Below are 19290 nucleotides of genomic sequence, written 5' to 3' on the forward strand. Positions count from 1 at the left end.
ACACAAAACACTTTTATTTTCATCAAATCAAAACATACTGTAAGTAAATTGAATGATGATCTGAATTATTTATACTGTCATAAAATGACTTAACATGAGCAATAAATATAGGCTAAATTAGGAAAACATGTGGGACTGTTCCTAAAACATTTTGTGGTTGAGCCTTTTTAACCCAACCCCTCTCTCAACTACTGAAATCTAGTTTCTCCGCCCCCAGTTAAACACACAAATTTCTTGTCTGCATGTGGTTTGCAATGCAATAATGTTGAGCTTTTTTGTTTTCAAATTTAAACTTTCTGAGATGTTAAAAAGGGGGATTTACACATGTGTCTGTTTTTACCTGTTGCTTTTAGAGGGTAAGTTCTGTTTGTCTTTAATTCTTGTGGTCATGCATTTACAGACCTTGAACTGTATAACATCTTTTGCAGGTTTTAAGTTGACACATCAGCAACTTCAGACAAACACAGTGAAGTGCTTAATCTCATCACCAGCAAGTTTGCTTTTAAGTGATTATTTGTCACATGCAGAACAGACTAAATCGAATAGACTAAATTAAATAGGCTAAATCTCAAAGCAAAGCAATTTGCAGCAAGAGGAAGTATAGCTTTATTAAACTGATACATTTGCAAGTATGCAAGCATTTAGAAATGTATTTATTTTTCTGCTGTTATTTTAAAGTACAACACCAGTAATAAGCATTTTCACTAAATGCTTTGCTTGTGAATTACCCACAGCTCAAATGTTTTTTCATTAGAGAGTGTTTAAACTTTTGTGCATGTCATACACCGAATGTCTTAAGCTTTCCTTTCAACTTTTTACAAACCGCTGTGATTTGTTATCGCTTACTGTTTTTATTTTTCAGTTGTTCGTGGAGATGAACCAGAGACAATTTCAGTGATGGAGGGAGAATCTGTAACACTAAACACTGGAGTTACTAAAATAAAGAGCAATGATCTGATACTGTGGACATTTGGGCTTAATAATGCAGAGACTCGTATAGCTGAAATCTATACGAGAACTTATATATATGATGATGAGAACAATGAGAGATTCAGACACAGACTACAGTTAGATGAGAAGACTGGATCTCTGACCATCACAAACATCAACAAAATACACTCTGGACTTTATAAATTATTGATCATCAGTGGAGGAATCAAACACAGACATTTCAACATTGCTGTATATGGTGAGTGAATCAAAAAATAATTGTTTATGTGGGCAATTGAGATAGAAATTATGCATAACGAGACATTTCTAATGTTTAGAGATTGGTAGAGCGGACAAAAATTATGAACATTGTAAAAAGCAATTGGTTAATTTATTTAAATTTTCTTTAAATTAATTAACTTAAAAGTTACAAAGGATTTACTCGCGTTACAAAAACTCAACTAACTGCTTTAAAAGCAATGGGTTTGCTTAACCTTTTTAAGTTAACTAATCACTTTTTACAGTGTAGGCTACAGACCTACTTTATTCACATTTAACTTTTTTTTATAGTTTTATTAATTATTTGTACTGCAACTCTATTACTGTCATAATCACCAAGTAGAGTGCCCATCAGACACACTAGAGGGCACTCTGCACATCACATTTGCCACTGAACTGGACTACAAATCCCATCATGCCCTGCAGTCACAGCAGTTTCAGTTCATCTTCTGATTACTCACACACACGTGCAGTTCATCACGACTGATTACATGGACTATAAACACAACATTCGCACACATCCTAGTTGAGTCTTGTCAGTGGCGTCTGCAGCCGTACGGCTGTACGCACTGTGCGTACCTACCATGAGAGGGCGGAAATTAATGCCACTTTTTAAATTATTTTTTACAACATTTAAATTTATTATTAAACAGTATACACTACGATATATTGACAAAGCAAGAAAGAATTAGAATAAATAAAGGTGTGTGTTTATGTGTTTTAAAGTGTGTATGTACTTGTTACTGTTGTTTCAAACAAGGTTCAAAATGAGTAAACACTCTGTAAAACAGATAAACCTAATTGAGACATTTGCCAAAAGGTCTAAAAATAATGATACAAGTAATAATCTCCTGCACAGGGTGGAGACAGCGTCATCATCAGCACCTGAGCCGGGGGAACTGTCTCTTCAGACAGATCAGATCCAGCTGCGTAGCCTCCTCGCATGGAATGGCTAAAATTCAAGGTGTTTTAAAAATTTTATCTGACAGACTGGCATAAATAATCAGACATCTCCATTCTCACAGCGAGTTTGTGTTTTCTCACCCTTCCAACTGAGTTTGTTCCATCGAGGTAATGTGGGAACATGTTCAGTGCTGTTGCAAATACTTTTTAAACGCCGTTCCTGCTCATTCAAATCACTTGATTAATTAATTAAATCGTAGTTGACCGGTGCAACATGGAAAACAATTTAATACAGGCTTCTCTGAAACGGAACATTTCACTTTCATTTTATTTAGGCTAGATTATTATTTTATTTGACAGTCCAGTTCGTGATTTGGTATTGTTAAAGAATAGCGGATTGGTTTTGAAGCACTTCACCTCTATGTCATTCGTTCTTCTATTGTCTAGAAGGTAACTGACCAAGAAAAATATTTGAACAAAGAGACAAACTATATACGAAATTCGTTTTAAAACTATATTTTTTCCAAGAAACATATACTTTTGTTTGTGCCCGTCTACTACTCAACTGTGCGGGTGGAAGACTTTCGGTCTATGCTTTGGTTGGTTAATGCTTCACTAATTGTATTGTATCACAATCTTCTGTCATATATTTGCAATTTTTTAATATGTCATAATTTTAAAGATTACGTCTTGAGCATCTGATTTTTCCTTTGTGCTGATGTGCTTTTATTACATTTAGAATTCAAAGAAAATAAATTAATTTAAAAAAAGGAAACAAATAGATGAATTTCATAACTAATATCCTTAATATTGCCTTTGACAGTAAGCATCAGTGTTTCTTGATAAAATTGCGAGAAGGGGACGGGGCGGTGCTGGATTTGTGCATACCTTCGAATAAAATCCTGCAGGCGCCCCTGAGTCTTGTTACTGTGCATTACGAAGCATTTTTACAGCCTTGCCATTTTTTAAACCTTGGAGATCTTGCTTGTTTATACGGTTTATGATTGTTTTGCTGCTTGCCTTGGACCCATTTGCCTGTTACACACACTGTAACAAAAACAAAAATTTTACAGAAAATATCTCTAAATTTTTATTACAGTATTTTTTTTTTTTTTTGTCATTTCAAATTATATTCAAAACTCAGTAAAATGACAAACCATCTCTCTAACAGTTTGGCTTTCATTTTACATTTTATTTGATTTATTTTATGTATTATATAATGAATGACTAATTACAGCAGCTTGTCTGTTTTATACAATAAAATTGCCGTATTTTTTACACAGTGTTTTTTAAGTACATTTAAATTATGTAAAGTTAAAGTAATAAATTGTAATTACTTGTGTACCTCTCTATATTAAGGTTTATGACAATGCAAAAAAAATGTCTTGCAATTTTAAAGTAAACCCTTATAAGTTTTACTTTTAAATGTATTTTTATATTTAAACTTTTTTTTCTTTTTTGTATCTGTAAAAAAACTTTTAAAAAAATATTTAAAATAAATGAACATTTTAAAAAAAGATCAACTGACTGGCCAAACAAAACCATAAAATTATGGTAAAATCTCTGTTTAAATGTAGAGCACAAATAATAAATCTACAGATTTTTTTTCTTAAAATGTTTAAAAAGAAACACTGTTATTTTAATACAGCAACTGGTGCGTGTTTAATCATAATGATCTAGGAAAAATCTGTAAAATAACAGTGTTAAACAAGTGTAAACATTTTAATGAAAGTATTTGTAGATTTATCATTTTGCACTATATTTCAGCAAAGAGATTTTACCGTAATATTATCTTTTTTGTTTGGCAGCCATAGCTGCCAGTCATTTGATCTTTTTTTTTTTTTTTTTTACAGTGCAGACTACTCTTTAGATTTTTTGTATACTACAGCAGTGGTCCTCAACCACCGGGACGCGGTACCAGTCCATGGATCAATAGGTAGCAGGCCGCACAAGAAATCATGAATTATTTACATTTTATTTATCTGAGTCTGAACGATCATTTATTTTGAAAAATCCTTTATTTTGAAAAATGACCGTATTCTCTCGCTTACGTCTTGGTCTCTTGAGTGGCCAAATTTAACCCACAAGCAGCAAAATGAGTAAGAAACAAACATCCTTGAAAAGTTTCTTTGGGGTAGAAACTTTGTCTTAGCTCCTTTGTTGCCTAGCAACCTAAAAACCACCGGCCCAATCCCCATAAATGTAAAATTGCCCAAGCATTGACCGGTCTGTGGAGGATCAAAAGGTTGAGGACCACTGTGCTACAGTGTGCACCTGTATTGAATTTTGCCTGCCTGACTATTCTAATAAAAGCTGAATATGGATTCGACCCTTGTTGCCACATCCCATGATAACAATAACACACCATGCTACAGTAGCCTTAAGGCTAATCATATATTTTAAAGCTAAAACCATATATTTTGCTATGGATTAAACAGAATGTATGAGCATAGTAGGGAATACCAATATGGCAGGGACTTCACTTTTTAATTACGTCATGAAAAATCCAGTTCTGTAATAAGCATAAATAAGTAAGTCCAACAAACCAAACTAAGAATTTTTCACAAGTAACAATTGCAACCTCGTAAAAATGACATTAAAAATTATCATTAAAAATTGTGTTCATTAAATTTCATAGGAAGAGAGAAACTCTGCTCAATGTAGAATAATAAAAGTACTGTTATATAAAACAATAAAAAAAATACTTAGGTAAGGATACATTAAATGGATAATATCATGTCATTAATAATGGCGTTCAAAATCACAAACATCCACCATAGCTTGGAAACCATTCCTTAATCATAATTGAGCCAAACAAACAGTTTCATTTGCTTTGTTTATTTTGATGTGAGCCATTGCTATTTATATGAATAACCACCTTACAGTATAGACCATCTGATTCAACGTGGTTTACAGCGAATTTAGAATGAAGCTAATCTGTGCCAAGCCTGACAACACCCAATAGCTGTTCTGAATTCAGTTTATACCACAAATCGCTTTTATTGTCGCATCATCAGCAGCACTTGTGCTATGATGAGTGAAAAGCTTAGGTGCTGGCTCCAGACAGTACAAAATACAGACAGTGTAAATACAATGACAGCGCAAAATACAACTGCATACTCCTAAGAAGAAGAAGAAGAAGAAAAAAAACAGGACAATGTAAAATTGACAGCGATATGTACAATGAATAGGTGCCCACATAGTTGTAGATATGCACTGAATTCAATAGAGAAACAACTTGTGGCATCTTTATCATTGACTAATGACATTTTTCTTTCTCTTTCAGCCCTCCTAACTGTTCCTGTGATCAGCGATTCTCCTCAAAACCCTTTAGTATCAGAAAGATTCTCCAGCCAGAACTGTTTGCTGGTGTGTTCAGTGGTGAATGTGAGCGCTGTGAGTCTCTCCTGGTACAAAGGAAACAGTTTATTGTCCAGCATCAGTGTGTCTGATCTCAGCACCAGTCTCTCTCTACCTCTGGAGATTGAGTGTCTGGATGACTCCTACAGCTGCGTTGTGGCTTACTCTTTCACAAACCAGACTACACACCTCAACATTACTCAGCTATGCGGGACATGTTCAGGTCTGTGAACAATTACGAGTCGTCTGCTGTCATTTTATCTCGTTTGAAATCTGCTGTGATTTATTGTTGTTTGTGTTTAATGCATTTCAGCAACCAGACAACTCTTTATTCTGAAAGCTCTAATAATTACTGGTGTAGTCCTGTTGTTGTTGTTGCTGGTGGTCACAGTTGGAGTTTTGATGTTCTGGCACAAGAGGAACAACAAACAAGCAAGTCAGTTATCTTTCATTACACCAGAAAGCCATCAAATGAACTTACCCATTTCTCTTTTTTATTATTGTGATTTTCTAAATTGATTAAACAGTTGAAACTACAGAAGAAGAGGTCGTTTATACTGATGCAACATTTACTACACACAGAGCTCCAGATACTGTAAGATATCACTGCTTTTAATTTCGTCTTTGATCTAAATCTCTTAGTTGTCAGAAATCTTGCTTAGCTTGTATTGTTTGCATGTCTGTTTGGGGCTTTACATGCTGGATGGTGCAGAATTTAACCCTCATTTCTAAATGAATCTTTCATGCTGATGCTTGCTTGTTTTTGTTTATGAATATAACCAAAATAAACCAAAATAAAAGATGGATTATTTGTGCATCAGCATGCTTTAAAATTTTAGGTCAGTCTCATTATGTGCTGTTGTTTTCAAAACAAAAATTGCACAATAATCTTGCACAATACAAATAAAACTTTAAATAAATAAAAAATTTAAAATGAATTTCAGCAAATAAACACCCTTAATGTGTATATTCCTTTATTATGATTTTCATGCTGATAATGTTTACTTTTCATTTAGGGGAACTCCTGAGATAAATAAGTTATATCTCTGAATTTTAATAATAAATCTATATAAAATGCTGCACTTCCCACCTTCTTTATTCAGTCGCAATGACTTCTGGGATTTCTAAAACAAGTTCAGTGCTCAAGTCTGTGTCAACGCATCCTCGATTCCAAGAACGCATGCAGAAACTTGCACGCATGCTCCATTCTTGTGATCTTGAGTTTTAGACCTGAACTTTGGTGGTTGATGATCTTTAACCAAACACACCTGATTCAGATCATCAGCTCATTAGCAGAGATTGAAAGACCTGTAATGGTTGTGACCAGTGGTCTAGACTATATTTTGGATTCTACTGATAGTCAATGAGCCTTATTTTTTTTAAGAGTAGCCTAATTCAAAAGCATAAAAAACTTTGTTAAAAGAATATGAATAAAGATATGCATAAAGAATGTTACTTAACTTTTTTTACATTATGGCTGATGTTATATTGTGAATTTGCTCTTTCATGTGTTAAAAGTGTATATTATAATCAATGGTTTTATATTTTATATTTTCCTATTGCGTGTCTCTTTTGTTTCAGGAAACTAAGGGACTGGATCAGACCGAGTATTCAGAAGTGTTTCTGAGAAGAGGAGTCTGGTCAAGTCTGGTCATGTAGTGAACGCCCTGTTGTTTTCAGGAAGAAAAAGCATGTGGAATGGATGAGGGTAAAGCAAAGCAGAACTGCAGAGACTGTCAGTATGGTTTCAGTATTTATGCTATAAACACCCTTAAAGTCCACATTAACCAGAAGCTGAGACTGTTTTTTTTTTCATATTGTTAATCAGTTCCTAGAGAAATGAAATATTAAATTGGTATTGATTGTTCTTCGAAGAACCTTTAAAATGATAGAACCTTTTAGTTCTGCAGTAGATTAAAATAAAAAGGTACAAGGAAAGACGAGCCAGGCAAAAATTCAGAGCCGTTGATTGTCGGTTAGGAGCTGGTTTGTCTAGTGCTTTGCTTTTCCACCAGCTAGAGCCACTATAGAGCCCAGTCTGACATCAGTGCATACTGTATACGTCTCATCTTCCCCAGAAACACAAAGCAAAAGCACCAACACAAACACATCATCAGCAATCCAGTGCTATAAATGTTTACAAGTTTGTAAACCAATATCATTATCCAAACACTGCAAGATCAATTTGTTAATGCAGTGCCATAGTGTGTATAGAGAACAATGTCTTCACTACATACACTGTGATTGTAAATAGAGCGATATTAGAAACAATAATGGAATCAATATTATGTTTTGCTGCTTTTTAAAATATGGCGATAAAAACGCTTTCTGTTTGTCTTTATCTGTGACAGTAGGAGCGCCCCCCACCCCTGATGCAAGCGCTTCTTAGTTCTAGACTAGAAATGTTCAACGCAATCTCACAGCAATTTGTAGCTTTTTGCTTTAGTGGCTAATTCGTATAAATTCGTACTATCTAATTCGTACAATTTAGTATGATTTGCTTATCACCCAATGACGGTTGAGGTTAGGGGTGGGGTTAGGTGCCAAACCTTCTTTTTAAAATCATACATTTTTGTACGACTGAACTGGCAAAACGTAAGTACGTTTCCTTGTGAGATCAGGCTGAAATGTTTTGATGCCACCATTTTTACTGTTCCAGAGCCGGTGCTTTAAGTGTCGAAAAACAAAGAACTGTTTTGGATCTTGGCTCTGAATCAGCACTCAAATTGACTTGGTGGAAAAGAGTCATTATTTAGGAACCTTTAATTTAACTAAAAAGGTTAATTTCCCTTTGTTTTCATTTACAGGAATGAAAATTTTTTTTTATTTCTGAGAAATAACTCTTTGTTTAGAACTGTGGAAGACAAAATGGTTATTTTATGCACCAATGGATTTGTTTTATTATTTATTAAGAAAGAGAAACCAGAGGTATCTCACAGTTCAAAGGGCTTTCAGCAGGCTCCACATTTGCAAAGCATTAAGAAAAAGTGTTAAGATTTGTTCATGTTTTTTGAACAAGGTCTTTTCTGCTCATCGTTAGTAAATCCAAACGTGAGCGATTATGAGCGTGAAACCTGGCGTATGCAAAGTTTTTGTGCGTATACGCAGCGTTGATACATGAGGCCCCTGTGTGCTATATTTTTTAATTAGCTTATTTACTGACAAAGTTTAATGTTCCTAACTAGCTTGGTTTAAGTTTAATTTTCTTGGTATTATTCCATTTTGTTAACCAAAATGTTTAAAATTGCAACGTTACCTGAAGCATCCTTGTAGTCAAATTTTTGTTACAAGATAGCAAACATACAGTTTCCCACAAAATACAATACAATTCATGCTCTGTGAACCAGTAACAGTTATTTTTAAGTCCGAGGGAGATGTGATGTGGTCTGCTTTATGAACCGAGTGGTTTTATGTTTTTGGTAAATGCATAGCAGGTACATGAGAACTTGTTATTTAGATGTATGTGGTTGATGTTTGTGTGTGCTTTTGACCTGCTTTTGCTGCCTACGCAAGTTATCATTAAATATAGTTTTATATATTTATTTACTTTTTAACATTTGGTTAATTGTAGTGGCTTTATGGCAAATTCAGAATGAATGTCTGATAAATTATTAAATGTAAATACTCCAAATGTTTTGATCGGTTGCATTATGGTCATCATGATTCATGCAAAATGAAAGTATCACTTTAAAGATTCATTACACATACATCTTAGATCTCCACACTCTTACAGTTATTAATACACACTGTTATTTAGCGTTTCCTAACAGGGAAGACATGTTAACACTGAAAAGTTTAGCATTTTCTTCATTTGTAAAATCTTCATGATGCCGATAATGTTCTAAAATAAAAATAATAAATGTATTTATAATGATTTGCAATGATTTCTATATTTATGTGTGGCAGATAAAAAAGACTTCTGAAACCAGTAATTGAATAATGTGCGAAACCACATCACCGTTAAGTCAGATTTAACATGATAATGCAGTTGTATAGTTTGCTCAATAGGAAATGGTGGCTAACCAGAACCCAATGTGTTAAAAATCTCAAGAAAAGTGTGAACACATATTTGGCAACGAGGTAAATAAGTAAACATTATATTTGAGTAGTCTCGTTGGTTGCTTTGCAAATGAAAGACATATTGGCAATATATTTATCTTGTGTTTTTTTATTATTGTTTAGGGGTGGAGTGAAGCAATCGTGATGAAATCCATATAGGTTAATGTTCTGCAAAAAATTTGCTTTGTTGTAAGATTTTGTTAGCTGTAAAGTGAACAATGGTGTGACTGTCAGGGTTCTGCCACTCTGGTCTTGTAAATTCTTGTTTTGGTGGCAGAGCTCGGACACTAGTTCTGTCTCGTCCTCTTTCTGTCATTGTGTGTCTCTGTGTGTGCGCGTGCCGTCGTGGGTGTACGCGCTTCCGCTTGATGCGGCCGCGCGGTCTTTGCGTGCCTCGGACGTGCGCGCTCTTGTACTCGTGTTTGTGTTTTCGTCTGTCTGCAGCGTGGTGTTTCATTCCTAGCGTCTCAATCCAGTTGGTTTCGGTTTTGGTCGGCGCTGGGTTGAAACATGCACGCTGCGTGTGTGAGCGCATAGTGAGTTTTCATTCATGGTGTGCTTGTGTCTTGCGTCTGTCAAAGCACGTGGCTAAGTGTTTACATTGTGGTCACGTGCTTTTGTTGTGTGCTTCAGTGTTGTGCTTGTGTTGTCATGAACATGCGGTTAATGAGTTCTCTCATTGGCTGCATGTTCTTGTCCTGTTTTATGTGAGCGCATGGCTTGTCTTGTCTCTGTCATGCACTCTCCCGTCTATTGTCTAGCCCCACCCCACTTGTTGACCCATTATTGGTTAATTATGTGCATCTGTTGTTTGTTAATTTCCTACAGTTTAAAAACCCTTCACGTTTGCTGTCCTGTGCCAGTTTGTTATCACATATCGTTGTTTGAAGTCTTGTCCTGTTTCCAGTCCTCATCCTTGCCAGCCTGCCCAGTCATGTACACATACAAACATGACTGGGCAGGCTGGCAAGGATGAGGACTGGAAACAAGACAGGACAAGACTTCAAACAACGACATGTGATGATGAACTGGCACAGGACAGCATTAAATACATGCATAGGTTACAGTACATAATCATCTCATTGTCAGGGAAAATGAGATTCAATCTATCCAGAATTATTTTGACTCTTTATTCTTTCCAAAAAGTTTCCAACAAGTACTGAGTATGCAAGTGCTAACAATCACTTTGGGTATCCTTGTGGGTTGGTGTGGTCTACAACAAATTGAAATAAACAAATTAAGGAATCAGAAAAAACTTATACAAAAAAAGATACTAAAACACTTCCATGTACAATCAACAAGGGGTATGAGATCACTGATTGCCAGAAACACTTCAAAATAGAAGCTCATGTGAGCCCTTTTAACGCTGTGGCTCTATTTAATAAAAACACTGCAAAAATGATTTTCTTTCTTATAGTTTTTGTGATTTTTAGTCCAAATATCTAAAAATTCTTAAACCAGTCAACATTTTCTAGAGGGATTTTTAGTCAAAATTATGTGATTTTTTCATTAAAAAAGCTCAATAATCTGCCAATTAGGGTAAATAAATAATATTGTTTTAGGTTTTAATTAAGATTATTTTACTTATCTCATTGGCAGATTAATTTGTTTTACAAAAAAAAATCACTTAATTTAGAATTATTTCTGAAAAATGAAAAAAAAAATTTTGTACATATTTACTAATTTGATTGATATGCCAGTATGTCTAGAAAATGCTTCCTGATTTAGTTTGATTTTAATTTAAATAGATGTTTTAAGTTACTTGAACTCCAAAATACAATATTATTTTTTTTCAGTATTAACATTTATATCCAATTTTTAAAAAATTATCTTTATTGTTACTATGTTTGACTGTTTGGCAGCTTCTTGTGCCTGAATAATAATAAAAATAAGTATGTTATTGGCTACTTCCAGCTGGTTTTGTTTTTGCCAGCCCATATTAATGTTTTGTGTCTAATTATTTAGATTTGTGGCAAGTAGTCATATAAAATGTTGGATCAATAGGAAGTTGTTTCTGCAGAATAATATTTAGAATTGTCTTAAAACATATATTTTATGATGTAAGCAACACAGCTACAGCGAATAAAATCCATAATGTGTGTTTTAAATTTATAGTGTGCGAATTATCAAGGATTGACGATAATTTGTCATATTGTTTGCACCAAGGGGGCCACAAATAAAATCCTGCTTAGGGCCCCCTGAAGGCTTGGGCCGGCCCTGGCTGCATGTTCATTTGTGTGTAAAGGTGTGTGCGTGTGTGTGATACACATTCACAGGTTACTCCTATCATAAATAGCAGACAAATAGTAAACAGACAGCACACGGATTTTAAATTATTTTAATTTAGTTTTACTGTATGAATTTGTTATAAACGGGTTGTTTTTCTTCCAGTCACATACATTAAATGTTTAAATATCTATTACATATATGGTACTGCTTATGTTATATCACTATCTGTACACCAATATAAGTAGTAAATGTTCGTGTCTGTCGGTGGGGCTGTGTCGGTGTGGTCATGTGGGCTGGTGTGGCTACAGTGCCAGGGCTGAATTTTTGTCCCAGTCCGCCCCTGAACGCATCCTTTTTCAACGCACCATTTCCAAAACTGGTTTGAATTTAAATAACAGATTTAAAGATAAGATAAAGAGATCGATTTCCATTTAAAACAAGAACTGAAACTGATCACGTGTAAATGCAAACATTAACCAAGTTTGACATTGCACTCTAAATAAAAGACGCAGCTAATAGTGATTTATATATTGCAGTAAGATGTTTTAATAAATTCATGAAAAGAGCAAGTGGGCGGCGGTAAATCTTTTTCCAATAGGCTCGTTTGAGGTGCGCCTAGCCTTGACTGCATTGTAAACGAGAGCAGGCATGCGCAGCAAGAGGAGGGCTCAAAAATTACATCAGAAGTCGGACACCTGCTGAATCTCGCTGTTTAGCCACCTGGAAACGTCACCAGTGGCGGAGATCTCGTTCGCGTTTTTTATCGCAGACGAATGACCTCATGAAAAAATACTATGTTGATTTATAGTAAATATTATAGCATTTTTGAACATGTTTATTCAGTATTGGGCTGTGTTTATAGTTGTTGTGATACCAGAACTATAAAATTTAAATAGGCTATTTTATAACATGGTTCAAAAGCACTACAGTATACATTACTATAGTATTTTTTTAATGTGGGAGTGGATGCAATAGAAATATCACTGTTTTTACAGAGATGGTCAGAACTACAGAAGATGAACAGCTCATTAACTAAAAGGGTGTATTAAAAATATAATTCTGTATATTCAACAAACGTTTAAAGAATAACAAAATAAACAGCTTTTACAGCAAGAAAGCTTTCAAGAAACCTAATTTGGCTACATTATAAACAGGCCCGGATTAAGAACTCAGGGGCCCCTGGGCACATTGTATTGTAGGGCCCCCTACCTGGCCGCACCCCAATAGTTGAATTTAAAAAATAAGAATAATATAATAATTTTTAAATAAAATTAATCTATAATTTGTTGCCCACATATTTAAATAAATGATATATAGTACATATGTATTTATAGTCTGCAAAGATTTAAATTATTTTTCAAAGCATTAAATAGAAATACTAATAAAACTACATATATATATATATATATATATATATATATATATATATTTTTTTTTTTTTTTTTTTTTTTTAAGGGTATTTTAGTGTATTGCTTTTACAAACTTATAAAGCATATTATTGCCATGGCATATAACGCACAATGCTTCTCCAATCCAGTTCTATGAATCTGAGTTCTATGAATCTGAGTCTTTCATAATACAAACACTGATTTACTCTCTCTCTCCTCTCCCTGTATTTTCTCTACTCTTCTCGTGATGAAAACTTGATTATAAACCTAAAAGTATCCGAAATCACAGACACTATACCTCTTCTCTCCCCTCTCTCTCCTCTTCTTGGCCTTTCTCTCTCTCTCCCTCTCTCTCTCCCTTTCTGTCTGTCTCTCACACGATGAATCCAGTCCGCGCTGCGCTGCCGTTAGCCTCCTCCGCCTGGTTAATGCTAGCTACTCATCATTTAAAGTTAACGTCTTCTTCTGTACCCTCATTCTCCTGATCACGGGTCTGTTTAAAGAAGGTGTGTATGGAAAATGCCTCAATAAAGATGCCTCCTCTCCTCTTTCTCTCGCGTTTGCTAAATCCACTTGTCCACTCATTTTTGATCTATGACAGATAAAGTCCGCTCAGTTTAGTGCGGGTTATTACAAAACTGACGTTTCCGCGCTTGACCAATTACAGCATTCTGTTTAGTTAAAGAAAGAAAGGCAATTTAAATATAATAATAATATTAATATGTGATCGCGATTTTTTTGCTCAGAGGAAATACAGTTGTCTGAGCAATAGAGTTTTTGAAGAGAGGGAGGCGCGGCAGGCGCGTATAATAAGGCTAAACATTATTAAATACCCACGAGACACTTGTGACTTTATATCACATTTGCATTATTTTTAAAAAATGTTTCTTTCCTGTTAAAAATAAATATATTTCCAATCTGATATGTAATGGGGAGAAAAAAAAGTAGCACGAGTTCAACTGATGGTGGATTCGAACCGATGTTATGTGTAATCGCGTCAAAAGTTGGTGCTGTGTGCCTTACAAGGTGCGCCACTGCGGCTGTATTATTACACTGCTCTTTACTCATCTTGTCTCTATCAATCAGGCATCGATAGGCGTAAACCCTGAATAGCTTAGTCCAACTGGATGCGCTATTTGCAATTAGCCTAAAAAGACACTCCGAAATTGTCTTTTTTTCTCCCCCCTCGCAGGGGCCCCTAGTGCGCACGGGCCCCTGGGCCTGTGCCCATAAGGCCCATTGGTTAATCCGGCCCTGATTATAAATGAAGTAGCTATAGCAAGATGCTTTTGAGTGACAAGTCATGACAAATGTTTGTTTGACAAATAAGTTATTAGGGGGTTAATTATATTGACATGCTTATTAGGTCTATATAAACTGCTTAATTACTCCAGCCAGATTAAAAAAATAGTCCAAGACTTTCTCCAGAATAAAAACTATTAGACTGTAGGAAAAACTGTGGAAATGTTTTTGGTTTATTAAACATGACTTTTGACTCCACATACATATACATATACATATGTGTGTGTGTCTTGTTTACTACACCCTTTACACTTCTCATATGAAACCACACAAAGATGAGGCATAATGACAAAACAGTCTGATTATCTTTGTATTTCTGAATATATGTATGTATTGGATTGACTTTAATGGAATAATGCTGCATAAAAATTACAATACAAAATTCACACAAACACACAAAAAGTGAAAATGACAACAAACAGGACTTAAGACTGAGAGAGAAATAGAATACAGCACATGCACATCTTATTTATTAATAACATTTAGTTATATTGGAAAGGTCACGTTATGTTTTACAAAGATGTGTTTTGTTTTTGTTTGCGTGTAAATCTAAATAAATAACCATATGTAATGCTCTTTAAGACTTTTTTTTTAATTATCAACGAAAATACAAAAAAGGTATTCAACAAATCCAGGTATAAACCTTAGTAAAACAAGATAATAAAGTGTAATGTGTCAGTCTCATCCAATCAGCATTAAGCTGTGTCGTCAGCCAGTCGTTTCCCATCATGCTTTTGGTAACGCAGTAGGCTCGTTTGACTTGACCAAAATCTGCGCAGAATTGATCACCGGTGATCACCGCAAGATGCATGCCGGTTAGAAATGTGTCCGCCTTGCCTTCGCCTCGCTCTGATGTCACGCTGACGTGCGCCAAAAAACTCTCGCGATCGTGAGGCGGGTACCTCGGATAGAGCAGTCGGCCGCAGTTGCTCTCAAAAGACTGCGTTACCAAAAGCATGATGGGAAACGACTGGCTGACGACACAGCTTAATGCTGATTGGATGAGACTGACACATTACACTTTATTATCTTGTTTTACTAAGGTTTATACCTGGATTTGTTGAATACCTTTTTTGTATTTTCGTTGATAATTAAAAAAAAGTCATAAAGAGCATTACATATGGTTATTTATTTAGATTTACACGCAAACAAAAACAAAACACATCTTTGTAAAACATAACGTGACCTATCCAATATAACTAAATGTTATTAACAAATCATTAGGATGTGCATGTGCTGTATTATATTTCTCTCTCAGTCTTAAGTCCTGTTTGTTGTCATTTTCACTTTTTGTATGTTTTTGTGAATTTTGTATTGTAATTTTTATGCAGCATTATTCAATGAAAGTCAATCCAATATGTACATATATTCAGAAATACAAAGGTAATCAGACTGTTTAGTCATTATGCCTCATCTTTGTGTGGTTTCATATATGAAGTGAAAAGAGTGTAGTAAACAAGACACACACAAACAGACACACATATGTATATGTATGTGGAGTCAAAAGTCATGTTTAATAGACCAAAAACATTTCCACAGTTTTTCCTACAGCCTAATAGTTTTTATTCTGGAGAAAGTCTTGGGCTGTTTATTTTAGTCTGGCTGGAGTAAAAGCAGTTTATATAGACCTAATAAGCATGTCAATATAATTAACCCCCTAAGAATTTATTTGTCAAACAAACATTTGTCATGACCCGTCACTCAAAAGCATCTATGGCTACTTCATTTATAATGTAGCCAAATTAGGTTTCTTGAAAGCTTTCTTGCTGTATAAGCTGTTTATTTTGTTATTCTTTTAACGTTTGTTGAATATACAGAATTATATTTTTAATACACCCTTTTAGTTAATGAGCTGTTCATCTTATGTAATTCTGACCATCTCTGTAAAAACAGTGATATTTCTATTGCATCCACTCCCACATTAAAAAATACTATAGTAATGTATACTGTAGTGCTTTTGAACCATGTTATAAAATAGCCTATTTAGATTGTATAGTTCTGGTATCACAACAACTATAAACACAGCCCAATACTGAATAAACATGTTCAAAAATGCTATAATATTTACTATAAATCACCATAGTATTTTTTCATGAGGTCATTCGTCTGCGATAAAAAACGCGAACGAGATCTCCGCCACTGGTGACGTTTCCAGGTGGCTAAACAGCGAGATTCAGCAGGTGTCCGACTTCTGATGTAATTTTTGAGCCCTCCTCTTACTGCGCACGCCTGCTCTCGTTTACAATGCAGCCAAGGCGAGGCGCACCTCAAACGAGCCTAGTCTTTTGAGAGCAACTGCGGCTGACTGCTCTATCCGAGGTACTCGCCTCGCGATCGCGAGAGTTTTTTGGCGCACGTCAGCGTGACATCAGAGCGAGGCGAAGGCAAGGCGGACACATTTCTAACCGGCATGCATCTTGCGGTGATCACCGGTGATCGATTCTGCGCAGATTTTCAAGCACCCGTCTGCAGCTCGCAGATCGGGGTGGGGCTGAATTCGGGGTGGGGCTGCATATGAACATGTCGCTCCGGCTACAAGTCTTTCATTGGTTCACGGAAACATATTGACGTTGATGATATGTATGCTTTCGATTCCGGTTTTCATCTCTGCATGGTAAGTACACGTCTTCTGTCATGTAGCCTAAATGGTTAAATTATAGTGCAGTACACCTCACGGGCTACGTATTATGTGTAATTTATTTAATTAAAGGCCTTTAAGGAGATATGAAGTTTTAAAGCCTTTAAAAAAATGTTTTCTGTGTTAGGGTTGGCGTTTTCCAGGTTGATCGTACAGTTGGTGGTTTTATTCACTTAAAAGAATAATGTAAACTTTAAAGAGTTTCGAGCAACACAGTCCACCACATGAAGTTTATTGATATCAAATATAACAAAATATATTTTTCTTTGTGGCATGTTCTCTAAATTTTTTTATATATATATTTATTTACACTTCATGTCCTCTTTTTTTTTTTTTTTTTTTGTTTACTTTATAACCCATGAATGAAACTTATGCAAAGGGGAATGTGAGGAGGGGGCATGCCTAGTACAAACATATTTAATTCTTTGAGTTTAACTTTAATATACTGTATGTTAAGCAACATGTTGATGATTGTTGGTTGCTTTGTACAGATGCCGCCTGAGATCCTGCGGTGTAACCTACTGAGAGTTGTCACACAGGATGGTGATGGGACATTTTTGCAACTCTCACTGACATCCAGGACCTGCTGAGCCATTGTCATTCATTCATTCATTTTCCTGTCGGCTTAGTCCCTTTATTAATCCGGGGTCGCCACAGCGGAATGAACCACCAACTTATCCAGCAAGTTTTTACGCAGCGGATGCCCTTCCAGCCGCAACCCATCTCTGGGAAACATCCACACACACATTCACACACACTACGTACAATTTACGCTACCCAATTCACCTGTATCGCATGTCTTTGGACTGTGGGGGAAACCGGAGCACCCAGAGGAAACCCACGCGAAGGCAGGGAGAACATGCAAACTCCACACAGAAACGGCAACTGAGCCGAGGTTTGAATCTGAACGAGCGACCTTCTTGCTGTGAGTTGACAGCACTACCTACTGCGCCACTGCCTCGCTGAGCCATTGTCAGTAGTCCAAAATTCAAGAAGCAGGCTGTGTGTGTGTGTGTGTGTGTGTGTGTGTGTGTGTGTGTGTGTGTGTGTGTGTACACATGATAAAGAGTACAGAATATGCCAAGCACTTTTTACAGTACTCCGTTAGTTTTAAAACTTTGAATTATGATTGTGTCTTGCTTAAATATGTACTTCATTTTTTTTAGGCGTCATTAATCAGAGAGCCATATACTTTGACAAAGTGCTTTGTCTGTTGGGTATGGCAAGAGGGGGGTCCTGCAAGCATTCTTTTCAACAAATGACTTCCCCACATATTGCTCAGCAAATTGTTACTTCTGTAGTGGAATTTCCCTGTAAAAAAATATATATAATTTTTTTTATGTTTATTAAAGGTAATAATAATCATAAACTGCTGTATCTTAAATTATTATTATTATTTTCTATAAATTGTCAGTCTTCCTTTTGTACATGTGTGCATGTGCATACACAGATGTTCTGTAGGTGAGAAATCTGACATCTAAAAAAACATCTGCCAGATTTTTACTTGAACCGAGAAAGAGGGATTTTCAACATAGTGTATTGCTTTCTGTTGGTGTTTTTACTGAAGATGAAGTTGGTATGTATTTATCAGCATTTGTCAAATAAAAAATTCAGAAGTTTACACGAGTGCTGCACTTATTAATGTCAAATTTATTTTCATTAATTTGTGTCCTGATAGATAAGTAATTAATAAAACTGTCCACTTGTGCCCCCCTATTAATATAATATTAAGTGTATTTAATATTCTAATTAAATGAAAAAGAATAACAATGTTGTATGTGACTCTTAATAACCAAACAAAATCATTATAAAAAATATTTTTAAAGATCTACAGTGCAAAAAATGGATCCAGAAGGGTTGTTAGAAAGTGGTATAAAAGTATTTACCCTGTATTTACAAATATTACAAAAATAAAACCAAGAAGACTGCATTTTAATTCAGTAATATTAGATTATAAAATTATTTGTAACTTATTAATTAAAATGTAGAACAGATATTAAAACCACCCAGTCTTCATTCAAATGGAGAAACTGAACAAAACTTTAATGGATTAGTAAATAATAAATAATGAAATTGATTGCATCCATAGATGACACACCATGTAATATGAAAAAAATTAATAAAACAATTTACTCATGCTGGAACATTTACATATAACAGATAATATACGTTTATATTCATAGCAGCATCAAAGTAAAAATA

At 35.1% G+C, this 19290-nt stretch overlaps 1 protein-coding gene and 1 long non-coding RNA gene across 2 annotated transcripts; both read left to right on the top strand.

The window, feature by feature from the left end:
* The first annotated feature begins 223 nt into the window (after nucleotides 1-223).
* On the top strand, nucleotides 224-10925 carry LOC147838431 (uncharacterized). The gene is made up of 7 exons (XM_087303980.1): nucleotides 224-356; nucleotides 863-1189; nucleotides 2069-2173; nucleotides 5399-5695; nucleotides 5786-5908; nucleotides 6000-6067; nucleotides 7054-10925. The coding sequence occupies exons 1-7, from the start codon at nucleotides 263-265 to the stop codon at nucleotides 7129-7131; spliced, it is 1092 nt and encodes a 363-aa protein (XP_087160106.1). The 5' UTR covers nucleotides 224-262; the 3' UTR covers nucleotides 7132-10925.
* Nucleotides 10926-16820: 5895 nt separating this feature from the next.
* On the top strand, nucleotides 16821-18709 carry LOC147838432 (uncharacterized). Its single transcript, XR_015521723.1, has 2 exons — nucleotides 16821-17064; nucleotides 17580-18709. It is a non-coding gene; the product is annotated as an uncharacterized LOC147838432 (long non-coding RNA).
* The last annotated feature ends 581 nt before the right edge of the window (nucleotides 18710-19290 follow it).

Source organism: Danio rerio, chromosome 22, assembly GCF_052040795.2.
Source record: "Danio rerio strain M-AB ecotype USA chromosome 22, GRCz13ab, whole genome shotgun sequence".
Classification (NCBI taxonomy): Eukaryota; Metazoa; Chordata; class Actinopteri; order Cypriniformes; family Danionidae; genus Danio; species Danio rerio.

Bases quoted from the DNA above. Each gene is read 5' to 3' on its own strand.
- LOC147838431 (XM_087303980.1), top strand. From the start codon at position 263: ATGTTGAGCTTTTTTGTTTTCAAATTTAAACTTTCTGAGATGTTAAAA. The intron at 5,696-5,785 runs GTCTGTGAACAA...AATGCATTTCAG, and splicing joins GCTATGCGGGACATGTTCAG to CAACCAGACAACTCTTTATT. The intron at 6,068-7,053 runs GTAAGATATCAC...CTTTTGTTTCAG, and splicing joins CACACAGAGCTCCAGATACT to GAAACTAAGGGACTGGATCA.